The sequence below is a fragment of the Oncorhynchus keta genome, unplaced genomic scaffold, assembly GCF_023373465.1.
Source record: "Oncorhynchus keta strain PuntledgeMale-10-30-2019 unplaced genomic scaffold, Oket_V2 Un_contig_5928_pilon_pilon, whole genome shotgun sequence".
In the NCBI taxonomy this organism is placed as follows: Eukaryota; Metazoa; Chordata; class Actinopteri; order Salmoniformes; family Salmonidae; genus Oncorhynchus; species Oncorhynchus keta.
Window position 1 is genome coordinate 7,066 of NW_026288593.1, and position 20,719 is coordinate 27,784.

General features: G+C 53.1%; 1 protein-coding gene across 1 annotated transcript in view; it reads right to left on the reverse strand.

Moving 5' to 3' along the window:
* Positions 1 to 509: 509 nt before the first annotated feature.
* The window catches only part of LOC127925621 (GDNF family receptor alpha-4-like), a gene marked incomplete at its 3' end in the record, with an annotated part of 112,472 nt that continues 92,262 nt past the window's right edge, over positions 510 to 20,719 (reverse strand). Inside the window, exons 7-8 of the mRNA XM_052510644.1 lie at positions 19,593 to 19,702; positions 510 to 644 (exon numbers count right to left, since the gene is read on the reverse strand). Of these exons, the coding sequence (XP_052366604.1) occupies positions 510 to 644; positions 19,593 to 19,702 (245 nt within the window). The remainder of the gene's footprint in view (positions 645 to 19,592; positions 19,703 to 20,719) is intronic.

A 20,719-nucleotide genomic window follows, 5' to 3' on the forward strand; every position in this document is an offset into this window, starting at 1 on the left:
ACCTGTTGGGGAGCCCTGGCTTAACTAACTTATCTACATGTTGGAGAGCCCTGGCTTAACTACCTTAACTAACTTATCTACATGTTGGAGAGCCCTGGCTTAACTACCTTAACTAACTTATCTACATGTTGGAGAGCCCTGGCTTAACTACCTTAACTAACTTATCTACATGTTGGAGAGCCCTGGCTTAACTATCTTAACTAACTTATCTACCTGTTGGAGAGCCCTGGCTTAACTACCTTAACTAACTTATCTACCTGTTGGAGAGCCCTGGCTTAACTACCTTAACTGATGAGGAATCTCCAGACAGGCAGCTGAACTAACACCAGTTTATTCTACAGTATGGTGAGGGGCTGAAACACTTGTCCATAGTGTTAATGGTGTTATGGCAGACAATGTTGATGGTGTTGTGGTAATTTGACAGTGTTACTACAGCTATAGTGTGTTGTTGTTGATTGACAGTGTTTCTACAGTTACCATAGTGCACGTTGACTGGTGCTGTCACTCACTCAGGCAGATGTTGTCATGGAAATATTCCAGGAAGTCATCGCACTGCTCCCGGTGGTTCCCAGAGGCAGAGCACGAACACCACGGACCCACATTAGACGTCGAGTTATCCAGGTAGTTAGGCGTTATCGTACTGCCTGGAGAGAGAGAAGGCGGGAGGGTGAGAGAGAGGCGGGGCGGGAGGGTGAGAGAGAGGCAGGGCGGGAGGGTGAGAGAGAGGCAGGGCGGGAGGGTGAGAGAGAGGCAGGGCGGGAGGGTGAGAGAGAGGCGGGGCGGGAGGGTGAGAGAGAGGCAGGGGGGAGGGTGAGAGAGAGGCAGGGCGGGAGGGTGAGAGAGAGCAGGGCGGGAGGGTGAGAGAGAGAGGCTGGGCGGGAGGGTGAGAGAGAGGCAGGGCGGGAGGGTGAGAGAGAGGCAGGGGCGGGAGGGTGAGAGAGAGGCAGGGGGAGGGTGAGAGAGGCAGGGCGGGAGGGTGAGAGAGGCAGGGCGGGAGGGTGAGAGAGAGGCTGGGCGGGAGGGTGAGAGAGAGGCAGGCGGGAGGGTGAGAGAGAGAGAAGGTGGGAGGGTGAGAGAGAGGCTGGGCGGGAGGGTGAGAGAGAGGCAGGGTGGGAGGGTGAGAGAGAGGCAGGGCGGGAGGGTGAGAGAGAGGCAGGGCGGGAGGGTGAGAGAGAGGCTGGGCGGGAGGGTGAGAGAGAGGCTGGGCGGGAGGGTGAGAGAGAGAAGGCGGGAGGGTGAGAGAGAGGAGGGCGGGAGGGTGAGAGAGAGGCAGGGCGGGAGGGTGAGAGAGAGGCAGGGCGGGAGGGTGAGAGAGAGGCTGGGCGGGAGGGTGAGAGAGAGGCTGGCCGGGAGGGTGAGAGAGAGAAGGCGGGAGGGTGAGAGAGAGAAGGTGGGAGGGTGAGAGAGAGGCAGGGCGGGAGGGTGAGAGAGAGGCAGGGCGGGAGGGTGAGAGAGAGAAGGGGGGGAGGGTGAGAGAGAGGCAGGGCGGGAGGGTGAGAGAGAGGCTGGGCGGGAGGGTGAGAGAGAGAAGGTGGGAGGGTGAGAGAGAGGCTGGGCGGGAGGGTGAGAGAGAGGCAGGGTGGGAGGGTGAGAGAGAGGCAGGGCGGGAGGGTGAGAGAGAGGCAGGGCGGGAGGGTGAGAGAGAGGCAGGGCGGGAGGGTGAGAGAGGCAGGGCGGGAGGGTGAGAGAGAGGCTGGGCGGGAGGGTGAGAGAGAGGCTGGGCGGGAGGGTGAGAGAGAGGCAGGGCGGGAGGGGAGAGAGAGAAGGTGGGAGGGTGAGAGAGAGGCAGGGCGGGAGGGTGAGAGAGAGGCAGGGCGGGAGGGTGAGAGAGAGAAGGCGGGAGGGTGAGAGAGAGGCAGGGCGGGAGGGTGAGAGAGAGGTGGGATGGTGAGAAAGAGAAGGCGGGAGGGTGAGAGAGAGGCAGGGCGGGAGGGTGAGAGAGAGGCAGGGCGGGAGGGTGATAGAGAGGCAGGGGGGAGGGTGAGAGAGAGAAGGCGGGAGGGTGAGAGAGAGGCAGGGCGGGAGGGTGAGAGAGAGGGAGGGCGGGAGGGTGAGAGAGAGAAGGTGGGGGGTGAGAGAGAGGCAGGGCGGGAGGGTGAGAGAGAGAAGGCGGGAGGGTGAGAGAGAGGCAGGGCGGGAGGGTGAGAAAGAGAAGGTGGGAGGGTGAGAGAGGCAGGGTGGGAGGGTGAGAAAGAGAAGGTGGGAGGGTGAGAGAGAGGCAGGGCGGGAGGGTGAGAGAGAGAAGGTGGGAGGGTGAGAGAGAGGCAGGGCGGAGGGGAGAGAGAGGCAGGGCGGGAGGGTGAGAGAGAGGCAGGGCGGGAGGGTGAGAGAGAGGCAGGGCGGGAGGGTGAGAGAGAGGCAGGGCGGGAGGGTGAGAGAGAGGCAGGGCGGGAGGGTGAGAGAGAGGCAGGGTGGGAGGGTGAGCGAGAGGCAGGGTGGGAGGGTGAGAGAGAGGCAGGGTGGGAGGGTGAGAGAGAGGCAGGGTGGGAGGGTGAGAGAGAGGGATGGAAGGTGAGGGGAGAGATGTGAAATGCGACATCTATGCAACATTTAAAATACACAATCAGATGGGGAATCTAAGGCAGACTGCTCAGACACACATGTTGGTTGAGGCAGACTGCTCAGACACACATGTTGGTTGAGGCAGACTGCTCAGACACACATGTTGGTTGAGGCAGACTGCTCAGACACACATGTTGGTTGAGGCAGACTGCTCTGACACACATGTTTGTTGAGGCAGACTGCTCTGACACACACATGTTGGTTGAGACAGACTGCTCTGACACACATGTTGGTTGAGGCAGACTGCTCTGACATATGTTGGTTGAGGCAGACTGCTCTGACACACATGTTGGTTGAGGCAGACTGCTCTGACACATGTTGGTTGAGGCAGACTGCTCTGACATATGTTGGTTGAGGCAGACTGCTCTGACACACATGTTGGTTGAGGCAGACTGCTCTGACACATGTTGGTTGAGGCAGACTGCTCTGACACATGTTGGTTGAGGCAGACTGCTCAGACACATGTTGGTTGAGGCAGACTGCTCTGACACACATGTTGGTTGAGGCAGACTGCTCTGACATATGTTGGTTGAGGCAGACTGCTCTGACACATGTTGGTTGAGGCAGACTGCTCTGACACACATGTTGGTTGAGGCAGACTGCTCTGACACATGTTGGTTGAGGCAGACTGCTCAGACACACATGTTGGTTGAGACAGACTGCTCTGACATATGTTGGTTGAGGCAGACTGCTCAGACACACATGTTGGTTGAGGCAGACTGCTCTGACATATGTTGGTTGAAGCAGACTGCTCTGACACATGTTGGTTGAGGCAGACTGCTCTGACATATGTTGGTTGAGGCAGACTGCTCTGACATATGTTGGTTGAGGCAGACTGCTCTGACATATGTTGGTTGAGGCAGACTGCTCTGACACATGTTGGTTGAGGCAGACTGCTCTGACATATGTTCGTTGAGGCAGACTGCTCAGACACACATATTGGTTGAGGCAGACTGCTCTGACACATGTTGGTTGAGGCAGACTGCTCAGACACATGTTGGTTGAGGCAGACACATGTTGGTTGAGGCAGACTGCTCTGACACACATGTTGGTTGAGGCAGACTGCTCAGACACACATGTTGGTTGAGGCAGACTGCTCTGACACACATATGCTGGTTGAGACAGAATGCTCAGACACACATGTTGGTTGAGGCAGACTGCTCTGACACATGTTGGTTGAGGCAGACTGCTCTGACACACATGTTGGTTGAGGCAGACTGCTCAGACACACATGTTGGTTGAGGCAGACTGCTCAGACACACATATGTAGGTTGAGGCAGACTGCTCTGACACACATATGTAGGTTGAGGCAGACTGCTCTGACACGTGTTGGTTGAGGCAGACTGCTCTGACACATGTTGGTTGAGGCAGACTGCTCTGACACATGTTGGTTGAGGCAGACTGCTCAGACACACATGTTGGTTGAGGCAGACTGCTCTGACACACATATGTTGGTTGAGGCAGACTGCTCTGACACATGTTGGTTGAGGCAGACTGCTCTGACACACATATTCACATGTTGCACTACTGTCACGTTCTGACCTTAGTTATTTTATTTATGTCTTTGTTTTAGTATGGTCAGGGCGTGAGTTGGGGTGGGTTATCTATGTTCCGTTTTCTATGTTGTGTTTGCGTTTGACCTGGTATGGTTCTCAATCAGAGGCAGGTGTCGTTAGTTGTCTCTGATTGAGAATCGTACTTAGGTAGCCTTTTCCCACTTAGGTAGCCTTTTCCCACTTAGGTAGCCTTTTCCCACTTAGGTAGCCTTTTCCCACTTAGGTAGCCTTTTCCCACCTGTGCTTCGTAGGTGTTTATTTTCTGTTCTGTGTTTTATTTCAGTTCGTTTGTCCTTTAATTGTTTTTGTTTCAGTGTTCGTATTAAAAACCAAGATGAACACTTACCACGCTGCGCTTTGGTCCTCTCCTTCATACGACGACCGTTACAACTACTAATAGTCTTAACAAATACAAGTGTTCTGTTTCAAAAGAACAATTCCCAGAGCATATTGTTTTCCACAGACAATGAACGGGGGAATATTTAATGATAGAAGATGAAAGCCTTGTTGAGTTTTGAGACTAAAGCTTCAGTTGGAGAAGACAGGTGAGCTGTGTTTGTGTGCAGAAACACCCACAGTATTTGTTTGTAGGTTGACTGGTTCTCTGGGCTTCGTCCCAAATAGCACCCTATCACCTATATAGTGTACTTAGGCCAAATAGGGTGCCATTTGGGATGAAGCCCTGGAAAATGTGTTGTGTTTTCTCTCTGTTGAATGGGGGAATGTTTGGAGACAGAGCCTTGCAGCTATCTAGATGATTCTTCAAATTTACCTCCATCCAATTCTCTCTGGCCCCTAGGCACCTAACAGCAAGTATCTCTCAGTCTACTGTTAGTTGAGATGTATTTTCTCCCGGTCTCTTTCTCCATCTTGCTTTTAACAGTTGAGGGCTGATGAATACCCTGCATTTGGTTTAACCAGGGCTCTCCAACAGGTAGATAGTTAAGCCCGGGCTCTCCAACAGGTAGATAGTTAAGCCAGGGCTCTCCAACAGGTAGATAGTTAAGCCAGGGCTCTCCAACAGGTAGATAGTTAAGCCAGGGCTCTCCAACAGGTAGATAGTTAAGCCAGGGCTCTCCAACAGGTAGATAGTTAAGCCAGGGCTCTCCAACAGGTAGATAGTTAAGCCAGGGCTCTCCAACAGGTAGATAGTTAAGCCAGGGCTCTCCAACAGGTAGATAGTTAAGCCAGGGCTCTCCAACAGGTAGATAGTTAAGCCAGGGCTCTCCAACAGGTAGATAGTTAAGCCAGGGCTCTCCAACAGGTAGATAGTTAAGCCAGGGCTCTCCAACAGGTAGTTGGTTAAGCCAGGGCTCTCCAACAGGTAGATGGTTAAGCCAGGGCTCTCCAACAGGTAGATGGTTAAGCCAGGGTTCTCCAACAGGTAGATAAGTTAGTTAAGCCAGGGTTCTCCAACAGGTATATGGTTAAGCCAGGGTTCTCCAACAGGTAGATAGTTAAGCCAGGGCTCTCCAACAGGTAGATAAGGTAGTTAAGCCAGGGCTCTCCAACAGGTAGGTAGTTAAGCCAGGGCTCTCCAACAGGCAGATGGTTAAGCCTAGGCTCTCCAACAGGTAGGTAGTTAAGCCAGGGCTCTCCAACAGGCAGATGGTTAAGCCAGGGCTCTCCAACAGGTAGGTAGTTAAGCCTAGGCTCTCCAACAGGTAGTTGGTTAAGCCAGGGCTCTCCAACTATAGTATATAATAATTATTTGTGTCAATTGGGTGACGATTGTTTCGCCAACTCTGTCATGATGTGCTGCAGCAGTAGGCCTAACAGCAGAAACATCACTAGTCTGACACATTCCTCTCTTGCTAGATGAACAATTAAAGGGGAATTACACACACACAAATAAAAGTGATTTGAGCATTGACATGACTCAGAAAATCCATTGCTATGAATAATTATAATATTGAGAGTAGAAAACAGACAAAACCAAGAAACATAAAACAGTATTCAGAAAAATACAGAAATATTAGCCCACAGAGAGAATTTAACTTAAAGTACTCCTAGTCTATCACCAAACATTTCTGTAAAAAAAAAAAAAAAAAATTGTGTCAATATCTCCGCCAGGCGAGCAAAAGAACCTGGGGGAGTTGAGGCTAAATGGATACATGGTAGGGGGAGTGGAGGGTAAATGGATACCTGATAGGGGGAGTGGAGGGTAAATGGACACCTGGTAGGGGGAGTGGAGGGTAAATGGATACCTGGTAGGGGGAGTGGAGGGTAAATGGATACCTGGTAGGGGGAGTTGAGGGTAAATGGATACCTGGTAGGGGGAGTTGAGGGTAAATGGACACCTGGTAGAGGGAGTGGAGGGTAAATGGATACCTGGTAGGGGGAGTGGAGGGTAAATGGATACCTGGTAGGGGGAGTAGAGGGTAAATGGATACCTGGTAGGGGGAGTGGAGGGTAAATGGATACCTGGTAGGGGGTGTGGAGGGTAAATGGACACCTGGTAGAGGGAGTGGAGGGTAAATGGATACCTGGTAGGGGGAGTGGAGGGTAAATGGATACCTGGTAGGGGGAGTGGAGGGTAAATGGATACCTGGTAGGGGGAGTGGAGGGTAAATGGATACCTGGTAGGGGGAGTTGAGGGTAAATGGATACCTGGTAGAGGGAGTGGAGGGTAAATGGATACCTGGTTGGGGGAGTGGAGGGTAAATGGATACCTGGTTGGGGGAGTGGAGGGTAAATGGATACCTGGTAGGGGGAGTGGAGGGTAAATGGATACCTGGTAGGGGGAGTGGAGGGTAAATGGATACCTGGTAGAGGGAGTGGAGGGTAAATGGATACCTGGTAGGGGGAGTGGAGGGTAAATGGATACCTGATAGGGGGAGTGGAGGGTAAATGGACACCTGGTAGGGGGAGTGGAGGGTAAATGGATACCTGGTATGGGGAGTGGAGGGTAAATGGATACCTGGTAGGGGGAGTGGAGGGTAAATGGATACCTGGTAGGGGGAGTGGAGGGTAAATGGATACCTGGTAGGGGGAGTGGAGGGTAAATGGATACCTGGTAGGGGAGTGGAGTGGAGGGTAAATGGATACATGGTAGGGGAGTGGAGTGGAGGGTAAATGGATACCTGGTAGGGGGAGTGGAGGGTAAATGGATACATGGTAGGGGGAGTGGAGGGTAAATGGATACCTGATAGGGGGAGTGGAGGGTAAATGGACACCTGGGAGGGGGAGTGGAGGGTAAATGGATACCTGGTAGGGGGAGTGGAGGGTAAATGGATACCTGGTAGGGGGAGTGGAGGGTAAATGGATACCTGGTAGAGGGAGTGGAGGGTAAATAGATACCTGGTAGGGGGAGTGGAGGGTAAATGGATACCTGGTAGGGGGAGTGGAGGGTAAATGGATACCTGGTAGGGGGAGTGGAGGGTAAATAGATACCTGGTAGAGGGAGTGGAGGGTAAATGGATACCCGGTAGGGGGAGTGGAGGGTAAATGGATACCTGGTAGGGGGAGTGGAGGGTAAATGGATACCCGGTAGGGGGGGTGGAGGGTAAATGGATACATGGTAGGGGGAGTGGAGGGTAAATGGATACCTGGTAGGGGGAGTGGAGGGTAAATGGATACCTGGTAGGGGGAGTGGAGGGTAAATGGATACCTGGTAGGGGGAGTGGAGGGTAAATGGATACCTGGTAGGGGGAGTGGAGGGTAAATGGATACATGGTAGGGGGAGTGGAGGGTAAATGGATACCTGGTAGGGGAGTGGAGGGTAAATGGATACCTGGTAGGGGGAATGGAGGGTAAATGGATACCTGGTAGGGGGAGTGGAGGGTAAATGGATACCTGGTAGGGGGAGTGGAGGGTAAATGGATACCTGGTAGGGGGAGTGGAGGGTAAATGGATACCTGGTTGGGGGAGTGGAGTGGAGGGTAAATGGATACATGGTAGGGGGAGTGGAGGGTAAATGGATACCTGGTAGGGGGAGTGGAGGGTAAATGGATACCTGGTAGGGGAGTGGAGGCTAAATGGATACATGGTAGGGGAGTGGAGGGTAAATGGATACATGGTAGGGGGAGTGGAGGGTAAATAGATACCCGGTAGGGGGAGTGGAGGGTAAATGGATACCTGGTAGGGGGAGTGGAGGGTAAATGGATACCCGGTAGGGGGAGTGGAGGGTAAATGGATACCTGGTAGGGGGAGTAAAGGGTAAATGGATACCTGGTAGTGGGAGTGGAGGGTAAATGGATACCTGGTAGGGGGAGTGGAGGGTAAATGGATACCTGGTAGGGGGAGTGGAGGGTAAATGGATACCTGGTAGGGGGAGTGGAGGGTAAATGGATACATGGTAGGGGGAGTGGAGGGTAAATGGATACCTGGTAGTGGGAGTGGAGGGTAAATGGATACATGGTAGGGGGAGTGGAGGGTAAATGGATACCTGGTAGGGGGAGTGGAGGGTAAATGGATACCTGGTTGGGGGAGTGGAGTGGAGGGTAAATGGATACATGGTAGGGGGAGTGGAGGGTAAATGGATACCTGGTAGGGGGAGTGGAGGGTAAATGGATACCTGGTAGGGGAGTGGAGGCTAAATGGATACATGGTAGGGGAGTGGAGGGTAAATGGATACATGGTAGGGGGAGTGGAGGGTAAATAGATACCCGGTAGGGGGAGTGGAGGGTAAATGGATACCTGGTAGGGGGAGTGGAGGGTAAATGGATACCCGGTAGGGGGAGTGGAGGGTAAATGGATACCTGGTAGGGGGAGTAAAGGGTAAATGGACACCTGGTAGGGGGAGTAAAGGGTAAATGGACACCTGGTAGGGGGAGTAAAGGGTAAATGGATACCTGGTAGGGGGAGTGGAGGGTAAATGGACACCTCGTAGGATGAGTGGAGGGTAAATGGATACCTGGTAGGGGAGTGGAGGGTAAATGGATACCTGGTAGGGGGAGTGGAGGGTAAATGGATACCTGGTAGGGGGAGTGGAGGGTAAATGGATACCTGGTAGGGGGAGTGGAGGGTAAATGGATACCTGGTAGGGGGAGTGGAGGGTAAATGGATACCTGGTAGGGGGAGTGGAGGGTAAATGGATACCAGGTAGGTGTTGGGGGAGTGGAGGGTAAATGGATACCTGGTAGGGGGAGTGGAGGGTAAATAGATACCCGGTAGGGGGAGTGGAGGGTAAATGGATACCTGGTAGGGGGAGTGGAGGGTAAATGGATACCCGGTAGGGGGAGTGGAGGGTAAATGGATACCTGGTAGGGGGAGTGGAGGGTAAATGGATACCTGGTAGGGGGAGTAAAGGGTAAATGGACACCTGGTAGGGGGAGTAAAGGGTAAATGGATACCTGGTAGGGGGAGTGGAGGGTAAATGGACACCTCGTAGGATGAGTGGAGGGTAAATGGATACCTGGTAGGGGGAGTGGAGGGTAAATGGATACCTGGTAGGGGGAGTGGAGGGTAAATGGATACCTGGTAGGGGGAGTGGAGGGTAAATGGATACCTGGTAGGGGGAGTGGAGGGTAAATGGATACCTGGTAGGGGGAGTGGAGGGTAAATGGATACCTGGTAGGGGGAGTGGAGGGTAAATGGATACCAGGTAGGTGTTGGGGGAGTGGAGGGTAAATGGATACCTGGTAGGGGGAGTGGAGGGTAAATAGATACCCGGTAGGGGGAGTGGAGGGTAAATGGATACCTGGTAGGGGGAGTGGAGGGTAAATGGATACCCGGTAGGGGGAGTGGAGGGTAAATGGATACCTGGTAGGGGGAGTGGAGGGTAAATGGATACCTGGTAGGGGGAGTAAAGGGTAAATGGACACCTGGTAGGGGGAGTAAAGGGTAAATGGATACCTGGTAGGGGAGTGGAGGGTAAATGGACACCTGGTAGGGGAGTGGAGGGTAAATGGACACCTGGTAGGGGGAGTAAAGGGTAAATGGACACCTGGTAGGGGGAGTAAAGGGTAAATGGATACCTGGTAGGGAGTGGAGGGTAAATGGATACCTGGTAGAGGGAGTGGAGGGTAAATGGATACCTGGTAGGGGAGTGGAGGGTAAATGGATACCTGGTAGGGGGAGTAGAGGGTAAATGGATACCTGGTAGGGGGAGTGGAGGGTAAATGGATACCTGGTAGGGGGAGTGGAGGGTAAATGGATACCTGGTAGGGGAGTGGAGGGTAAATGGATATCAGGTAGGTGTTGGGGGAGTGGAGGGTAAATGGATACCTGGTAGGGGGAGTGGAGGGTAAATAGATACCCGGTAGGGGGAGTGGAGGGTAAATGGATACCTGGTAGGGGGAGTGGAGTGGAGGGTGAATGGATACCTGGTAGGGGGAGTGGAGGGTAAATGGATACCTGGTAGGGGGAGTGGAGGGTAAATGGATACCTGGTAGGGGGAGTGGAGGGTAAATGGATACCTGGAAGGGGGAGTGGAGGGTAAATGGATACCAGGTAGGTGTTGGGGGAGTGGAGGGTAAATGGATACCTGGTAGGGGGAGTGGAGGGTAAATGGATACCAGGTAGGTGTTGGGGGAGTGGAGGGTAAATGGATACCTGGTAGGGGGAGTGGAGGGTAAATAGATACCCGGTAGGGGGAGTGGGTGGTAAATGGATACCTGGTAGGGGGAGTGGAGGGTAAATGGATACCCGGTAGGGGGAGTGGAGGGTAAATGGATACCTGGTAGGGGGAGTGGAGGGTAAATGGATACCTGGTAGGGGGAGTAAAGGGTAAATGGACACCTGGTAGGGGGAGTAAAGGGTAAATGGATACCTGGTAGGGGGAGTGGAGGGTAAATGGACACCTGGTAGGGGGAGTGGAGGGTAAATGGACACCTGGTAGGGGGAGTAAAGGGTAAATGGACACCTGGTAGGGGGAGTAAAGGGTAAATGGATACCTGGTAGGGGGAGTGGAGGGTAAATGGATACCTGGTAGAGGGAGTGGAGGATAAATGGATACCTGGTAGGGGGAGTGGAGGGTAAATGGATACCTGGTAGGGGGAGTGGAGGGTAAATGGATATCAGGTAGGTGTTGGGGGAGTGGAGGGTAAATGGATACCTGGTAGGGGGAGTGGAGGGTAAATAGATACCCGGTAGGGGGAGTGGAGGGTAAATGGATACCTGGTAGGGGGAGTGGAGTGGAGGGTGAATGGATACCTGGTAGGGGGAGTGGAGGGTAAATGGATACCTGGTAGGGGGAGTGGAGGGTAAATGGATACCTGGTAGGGGGAGTGGAGGGTAAATGGATACCTGGAAGGGGAGTGGAGGGTAAATGGATACCAGGTAGGGGTTGGGGGAGTGGAGGGTAAATGGATACCTGGTAGGGGGAGTGGAGGGTAAATAGATACCCGGTAGGGGGAGTGGAGGGTAAATGGATACCTGGTAGGGGGAGTGGAGGGTAAATGGATACCTGGTAGGGGGAGTAAAGGGTAAATGGACACCTGGTAGGGGGAGTAAAGGGTAAATGGATACCTGGTAGGGGGAGTGGAGGGTAAATGGACACCTGGTAGGGGGAGTGGAGGGTAAATGGACACCTGGTAGGGGGAGTAAAGGGTAAATGGATACCTGGTAGGGGGAGTGGAGGGTAAATGGATACCTGGTAGAGGGAGTGGAGGGTAAATGGATACCTGGTAGGGGGAGTGGAGGGTAAAAGGATACCTTGTAGGGGGAGTGGAGGGTAAATGGACACCTGGTAGGGGGAGTAAAGGGTAAATGGACACCTGGTAGGGAGAGTAAAGGGTAAATGGATACCTGGTAGGGGGAGTGGAGGGTAAATGGATACCAGGTAGGTGTTGGGGGAGTGGAGGGTAAATGGATACCTGGTAGGGGGAGTGGAGGGTAAATAGATACCCGGTAGGGGGAGTGGAGGGTAAATGGATACCTGGTAGGGGGAGTGGAGGGTAAATGGATACCCGGTAGGGGGAGTGGAGGGTAAATGGATACCTGGTAGGGGGAGTGGAGGGTAAATGGATACCTGGTAGGGGGAGTAAAGGGTAAATGGACACCTGGTAGGGGGAGTAAAGGGTAAATGGATACCTGGTAGGGGGAGTGGAGGGTAAATGGACAACTGGTAGGGGGAGTGGAGGGTAAATGGACACCTGGTAGGGGGAGTAAAGGGTAAATGGACACCTGGTAGGGGGAGTAAAGGGTAAATGGATACCTGGTAGGGGGAGTGGAGGGTAAATGGATACCTGGTAGAGGGAGTGGAGGGTAAATGGATACCTGGTAGGGGGAGTGGAGGGTAAATGGATACCTGGTAGGGGGAGTGGAGGGTAAATGGATACCTGGTAGGGGGAGTGGAGGGTAAATGGATACCTGGTAGGGGGAGTGGAGGGTAAATGGATACCTGGTAGGGGGAGTGGAGGGTAAATGGATACCTGGTAGGGGAGTGGAGGGTAAATGGATACCTGGTAGGGGGAGTGGAGGGTAAATGGACACCTGGTAGGGGAGTGGAGGGTAAATGGATACATGGTAGGGGGAGTGGAGGGTAAATGGATACCTGGTAGGGGGAGTGGAGGGTAAATGGATACCTGGTAGGGGGAGTAGAGGGTAAATGGATACCTGGTAGGGGGAGTGGAGGGTAAATGGATACCTGGTAGGGGGAGTGGAGGGTAAATGGATACCTGGTAGGGGGAGTAGAGGGTAAATGGATACCTGGTAGGGGGAGTGGAGGGTAAATGGATACCTGGTAGGGGGAGTGGAGGGTAAATGGATACCTGGTAGGGGGAGTGGAGGGTAAATGGATACCTGGTAGGGGGAGTGGAGGGTAAATGGATACCTGGTAGGGGGAGTGGAGGGTAAATGGATACCTGGTAGGGGGAGTTGAGGCTAAATGGATACCTGGTAGGGGGAGTGGAGGGTAAATGGATACCTGGTAGGGGGAGTGGTGGGTAAATGGATACCTGGTAGGGGGAGTGGAGGGTAAATGGATACCTGGTAGGGGGAGTGGAGGGTAAATGGATACCTGGTAGGGGGAGTGGAGGGTAAATGGATACCTGGTAGGGGGAGTGGAGGGTATATTGTTTACTTTTCTCCAGACCCTTTTCTCAGTTTTAATTGGCTGCTGTGATTTTGAAATATGGGTTGTGCTTCTAAAGTTTTTGTTTTTGTGTTCCTTATTTTGTGTTTTTTTTTTTATCTTTCATTCACATGCAACAGTGCTGCTCACAATAACCCAGTAATGTAATATAGTTATCCAGTAATGTAATATAGTTATCCAGTGATGTAATATAGTTATCCAGTGATGTAATATAGTTATCCAGTGATGGGAATGTAATATAGTTACCCAGTGATGTAATATAGTTACCCAGTGATGTAATATACTTACCCAGTGATGTAATATAGTTATCCAGTAATGTAATATAGTTATCCAGTGATGTAATATACTTACCCAGTGATGTAATATAGTTATCCAGTAATGTAATATAGTTATCCAGTGATGTAATAGTTACCCAGTGATGTAATATAGTTATCCAGTGATGTAATAGTTACCCAGTGATGTAATATAGTTATCCAGTGATGTAATATAGTTATCCAGTGATGTAATATAGTTATCCAGTGATGTAATATAGTTATCCAGTGATGTAATAGTTACCCAGTGATGTAATATAGTTATCCAGTGATGTAATATAGTTATCCAGTGATGTAATATAGTTATCCAGTGATGTAATATAGTTATCCAGTAATGTAATATAGTTATCCAGTGATGTAATATAGTTATCCAGTGATGTAATATAGTTATCCAGTGATGTAATATAGTTATCCAGTGATGTAATAGTTACCCAGTGATGTAATATAGTTATCCAGTGATGTAATATAGTTATCCAGTGATGTAATATAGTTATCCAGTGATGTAATATAGTTATCCAGTAATGTAATATAGTTATCCAGTGATGTAATATAGTTACCCAGTGATGTAATATAGTTACCCAGTGATGTAATATAGTTATCCAGTGATGGGAATGTAATATAGTTAGTTACCCAGTGATGTAATATAGTTAGTTACCCAGTGATGTAATATAGTTACCCAAATTGTATGTAACTATAATGTAATAATGTAACTGATATAAACTGATGTGTTCAGGTAATGTAACTGATATAAACTGACGTGTTCAGGTAATGTAATTGATATAAACTGATGTGTTCAGGTAATGTAATTGATATAAACTGACGTGTTCAGGTAATGTAATTGATATAAACTGATGTGTTCAGGTAATGTAATTGATATAAACTGACGTGTTCAGGTAATGTAATTGATATAAACTGATGTGTTCAGGTAATGTAACTGTAAATTAAGGTAAAATTTAAAAACATTGACTGTGTATCGGTACCCGCCTGTATATAGTTGTCACGCCCTGGTCAAAGTATTTTGTGTTTATCTTCATTTATTTGGTCAGGCCAGGGTGTGGCATGGGGTTTTTGTATGTGGTGTGTAGTTAGTGGGATTGTAGCTTAGTGGGGTGTTCTAGTTAGGTCTATGGCTGTCTGAAGTGGTTCTCAATCAGAGGCAGGTGTTTATCGTTGTCTCTGATTCGGAACCATATTTAGGCAGCCATATTCTTTGGTTGTTTCGTGGGTGATTGTCCTTAGTGTCTTTGGTCCTGTCTCTGTGTTAGTTTACAATAGTATAGGCTGTTTCGGTTTACGTTACGTTATTTGTTTTGTAGTGTTTGTATTTAGATTCGTGTTACGTCGGTTGAATAAACATGGATCGCAATCGACACGCTGCATTTTGGTCCGACTCTCCTTCACACCTAGAAAACCGTTACAATAGTCTCGCTATTGTTATTTTACTGCTGCTCTTTAATTACTTGTTACTCTTATTTCTTATTCTTATCCACATTTTTTTTTAAACAAAATTGTTGGTTAGGGGCTCGTAGTAAGCATTTCACTTTCAGGCTGTATTCTGTGCATGTGACTAATACAAATTGATTTGGACCCCAGGACGAGTAGCTGCTGTCTTGGCAGGAACTAATGGGGATCCATAATAAACCCCAGGAAGAGTAGCTGCTGCCTTGACAGGAACTAATGGGGATCCATAATAAACCCCAGGATGAGTAGCTGCTGCCTTGACAGGAACTAATGGGGATCCATAATAAACCCCAGGATGAGTAGCTGCTGCCTTGACAGGAACTAATGGGGATCCATAATAAACCCCAGGAAGAGTAGCTGCTGCCTTGACAGGAACTAATGGGGATCCATAATAAACCCCAGGAAGAGTAGCTGCTGCCTTGACAGGAACTAATGGGGATCCATAATAAACCCCAGGAAGAGTAGCTGCTGCCTTGGCAGGAACTAATGTGGATCCATAATAAACCCCAGGAAGAGTAGCTGCTGCCATGACAGGAACTAATGGGGATCCATAATAAACCCCAGGAAGAGTAGCTGCTGCCTTGACAGGAACTAATGGGGATCCATAATAAACCCCAGGAAGAGTAGCTGCTGCCTTGGCAGGAACTAATGGGGATCCATAATAAACCCCAGGAAGAGTAGCTGCTGCTTTGGCAGGATCTAATGGGGATCTATAATAAACCCCAGGAAGAGTAGCTGCTGCCTTGGCAGGAACTAATGGGGATCCATAATAAACCCCAGGAAGAGTAGCTGCTACCTTGGCAGGAACTAATGGGGATCCATAATAAACCCCAAGAATAGTAGCTGCTGCTTTGGCAGGAACGAAACCTTAATAAAGTTGGGAATTGATTGAGATATTTTCTTGGAAAAATATTATCTTATTTTGGAGTATTTCTCACAGTAGAGGAAGAAGTGAAATCTGTCTCAACCACATAGATGCTCCTCCCAAATAGATGCTCCTCCCACATAGATGCTCCTCCCACATAGATGGTCCTCCCACATAGATGCTCCTCCCACATAGATGCTCCATGCCTTTTTGTGTCTCATTATCAATAATCAATTGCCCGGTCTCCCCAGCCTTCCTCCCACTCTCACTCCCCTTTTTCCCCCGTCTTCCCTTCCTCCCCCCATACTCACCTGCCTTCCTCCCCCCTTACTCACCTACCTTCCTCCCCCTGTCTCCCCTGCCTTCCTCCCCCCTTACTCACCTGCCGTCCTCCCGTCTCCCCTGCCTTCCTCCCCCCTTACTCACCTGCCTTCCTCCCGTCTCCCCTGCCTTCCTCCCCCCTTACTCACCCGCCTTCCTCCCGTCTCCCCTGCCTTCCTCCCCCCTTACTCACCTGCCATCCTCCTCCTTACTCACCTGCCTTCCTCCCGCTCTCACTCCCCTTTTTCCCCCGTCTTCCCTTCCACCCCCTTCCTCTCCTGCCTTCCTCCCATCTCACCTGCCTTCCTCCCGTCTCACCTGCCTTCCTCCCGTCTCCCCTGCCTTCCTCCCATCTCACCTGCCTTCCTCCCGTCTCCTCTGCCTTCCTCCCGTCTCCCCTGCCTTCCTCCCCCCTTACTCACCTGCCTTCCTCCCATCTCACCTGCCTTCCTCCCGTCTCACCTGACTTCCTCCCGTCTCCCCTGACTTCCTCCCGTCTCCCCTGCCTTCCTCCCGTCTCCCTGCCTTCCTCCCGTCTCCCTGCCTTCCTCCCGTCTCCCTGCCTTCCTCCCGTCTCCCCTGCCTTCCTCCCGTCTCCCCTGCCTTCCTCCCGTCTCCCCTGCCTTCCTCCCGTCTCCCCTGCCTTCCTCCCGTCTCCCTGCCTTCCTCCCGTCTCCCCTGCCTTCCTCCCGTCTCCCCTGCCTTCCTCCCGTCTCCCTGCCTTCCTCCCGTCTCCCCTGCCTTCCTCCCGTCTCCCCTGCCTTCCTCCCGTCTCCCCTGCCTTCCTCCCGTCTCCCCTGCCTTCCTCCCGTCTCCCCTGCCTTCCTCCCGTCTCCTCTGACTTCCTCCCGTCTCCCCTGCCTTCCTCCCCCCTTACTCACCTGCCTTCCTCCCGTCTCACCTGCCTTCCTCCCCCCTTACTCACCTGCCTTCCTCCCCCCTTACTCACCTGCCTTCCTCCCCCCTTACTCACCTGCCTTCCTCCCGTCTCCCCTGCCTTCCTCCCGTCTCCCCTGCCTTCCTCCCGTCTCACCTGCCTTCCTCCCGTCTCCCCTGCCTTCCTCCCGTCTCCCCTCCCTTCCTCCCGTCTCACCTGCCTTCCTCCCGTCTCCCCTGCCTTCCTCCCGTCTCCCCTGCCCTTCCTCCCATCTCACCTGCCTTCCTCCCGTCTCCCCTGCCTTCCTCCCATCTCACCTGCCTTCCTCCCGTCTCCCCTGCCTTCCTCCCCCCTTACTCCCCTGCCTTCCTCCCCCTTAATCCCCTGCCTTCCTCCCCCTTAATCCCCTGCCTTCCTCCCCCGTCTCTCCTCCCTTCCTCCCCCGTCTCTCCTCCCTTCCTCCCCTGTCTCCCCTGCCTTCCTCCGGTCTCCCCTGCCTTCCTCCGGTCTCCCCTGCCTTCCTCCCCCCTTACTCCCCTGCCTTCCTCCGGTCTCCCCTGCCTTCCTCCCCCTTACTCACCTGCCTTCCTCCCGTCTCCCCTGCCTTCCTCCCCCCTTACTCCCCTGCCTTCCTCCCGTCTCCCCTGCCTTCCTCCCCCCTTACTCACCTGCCTTCCTCCCATCTCCCTGCCTTCCTCCCCCTTACTCCCCTGCCTTCCTCCCTTCTCCCCTGCCTTCCTCCCCCCTTACTCCCCTGCCTTCCTCCCGTCTCCCCTGCCATCCTCCTCCTTACTCCCCTGCCTTCCTCCCGTCTCCCCTGCCTTCCTCCCCCCTTACTCCCCTGCCTTCCTCCCGTCTCCCCTGCCTTCCTCCCCCCTTACTCACCTGCCTTCCTCCCATCTCCCTGCCTTCCTCCCCCCTTACTCCCCTGCCTTCCTCCCTTCTCCCCTGCCTTCCTCCCCCTTACTCCCCTGCCTTCCTCCCGTCTCCCCTGCCATCCTCCTCCTTACTCCCCTGCCTTCCTCCCGTCTCCCCTGCCTTCCTCCCCCCTTACTCCCCTGCCTTCCTCCCCCGTCTCTCCTCCCTTCCTCCCCCTTAATCCCCTGCCTTCCTCCCCCGTCTCTCCTGCCTTCCTCCCCTGTCTCCCCTGCCTTCCTCCCCTCTCTCCCCTGCCTTCCTCCCCCTCTCACTCCCCTTTCTCTCCCCCGTCTTCCCTTCCTCCCCTTACTCACCTGCCTTCCTCCCGTCTCCCCTGCCTTCCTCCCCCTTACTCCCCTGCCTTCCTCCCGTCTCCCCTGCCATCCTCCTCCTTACTCCCCTGCCTTCCTCCCGTCTCCCCTGCCTTCCTCCCCCCTTACTCCCCTGCCATCCTCCTCCTTACTCCCCTGCCTTCCTCCCGTCTCCCCTGCCTTCCTCCCGTCTCCCCTGCCTTCCTCCCCCTTACTCCCCTGCCTTCCTCCCCCGTCTCTCCTCCCTTCCTCCCCCTTAATCCCCTGCCTTCCTCCCCCTCTCTCCTGCCTTCCTCCCCTGTCTCCCCTGCCTTCCTCCCCTGTCTCCCCTGCCTTCCTCCCCTCTCACTCCCCTTTCTCCCCCATCTTCCCTTCCTCCCCCTTACTCACCTGCCTTCCTCCCGTCTCCCCTGCCTTCCCTCCCCCTTACTCCCCTGCCTTCCTCCCGTCTCCCCTGCCTTCCTCCCCCCTTACTCCCCTGCCTTCCTCCCGTCTCCCCTGCCTTCCTCCCGTCTCCTCTGCCTTCCTCCCCCCTTACTCCCCTGCCTTCCTCCCGTCTCCCCTGCCTTCCTCCCCCCTTACTCACCTGCCTTCCTCCCGTCTCCCCTGCCTTCCTCCCCCTTACTCCCTTGCCTTCCTCCCCCTTACTCCCCTGCCTTCCTCCCGTCTCCCCTGCCTTCCTCCCGTCTCCCCTGCCTTCCTCCCGTCTCCCCTGCCTTCCTCCCCCCTTACTCACCTGCCTTCCTCCCGTCTCCCCTGCCTTCCTCCCCCTTAATCCCTGCCTTCCTCCCCCGTCTCTCCTCCCCCTTAATCCCCTGCCTTCCTCCCCCGTCTCTCCTGCCTTCCTCCCCTGTCTCCCCTGCCTTCCTCCCCTGTCTCCCCTGCCTTCCTCCCCCTCTCACTCCCCTTTCTCCCCGTCTTCCCTTCCTCCCCCTTACTCACCTGCCTTCCTCCCATCTCCCCTGCCTTCCTCCCGTCTCTCCTCCCTTCCTCCCGTCTCCCCTGCCTTTCTCCCCCGTCTTCCCTTCCTCCCCCTTACTCACCTGCCTTCCTCCCTTCTCCCCTGCCTTCCTCCCCCCTTACTCACCAAAAAAAACCACACATTCTGACCCATCTTTAAAATAGCTGCCAGAAGAAAGCCTTCCTCCCGTCTCCCCTGCCTTCCTCCCCCCTTACTCACCTGCCTTCCTCCCGTCTCCCCTGCCTTCCTCCCGTCTCCCCTGCCTTCCTCCCGTCTCCCCTGCCTTCCTCCCGTCTCACCTGCCTTCCTCCCGTCTCATCTGCCTTCTTCCTCCTGTCTCACCTGCCTTCCTCCACCATCTTCCCAGCTTACCCCCAGGTTTCATTTGAATAAACGGGAGCATCTCACGATCTGCAAATTTTATCCGTCCAGTTTTGCAAGCCTATTATTAACCTGTAGTGTTAGTTCTTACCTATGAGGCCGGTATAGGCAAGGAGACAGACTGCGTAGTTGTCCTGCTTGCAACCGCTGGCAACGTGCTCTGAGGGCTGGCAGTCATACTGGAACTGGGCCCAGCGGGACCTGGGGAGGAGGAGGGAGGAATGCAGAATACAACATCCATCACTTACCACAGAGCCTTAGCCAAAAAGGCTACCACAGAGCCTAAGCCACACATGGCTACCACAGAGCATTACCCACTCATGGCTACCACAGAGCATTACCCACTCATGGCTACCACAGAGCATTACCCACACATGGCTACCACAGAGCATTACTCACACATGGCTACCACAGAGCATTACCCACTCATGGCTACCACAGAGCATTACCCACTCATGGCTACCACAGAGCATTTCCCACTCATGGCTACCACAGAGCATTACCCACACATGGCTACCACAGAGCCTTACCCACTCATGGCTACCACAGAGCCTTACCCACACATGGCTACCACAGAGCATTACCCACACATGGCTACCACAGAGCCTTACCCACACATGGCTACCACAGAGCATTACTCACACATGGCTACCACAGAGACTTACCCACTCATGGCTACCACAGAGCCTTACCCACTCATGGCTACCACAGAGCCTTACCCACTCATGGCTACCACAGAGACTTACCCACTCATGGCTACCACAGAGCCTTAACCACACATGGCTACCACAGAGACTTACCCACTTATGGCTACCACAGATGCAGAGCCTTACCCACTCATGGCTACCACAGAGCATTACCCACACATGGCTACCACAGAGACTTACCCACTCATGGCTACCACAGAGCCTTACCCACACATGGCTACCACAGAGCCTTACCCACTCATGGCTACCACAGAGCCTTACCCACACATGGCTACCACAGAGCCTTACCCACTCATGGCTACCACAGAGCCTTACCCACACATGGCTACCACAGAGCCTTACCCACACATGGCTACCACAGAGCCTTACCCACACATGGCTACCACAGATGCAGAGCCTTACCCACACATGGCTACCACAGATGCAGAGCCTTACCCACTCATGGCTACCACAGAGACTTACCCACACATGGCTACCACAGAGCCTTAACCACACATGGCTACCACAGAGC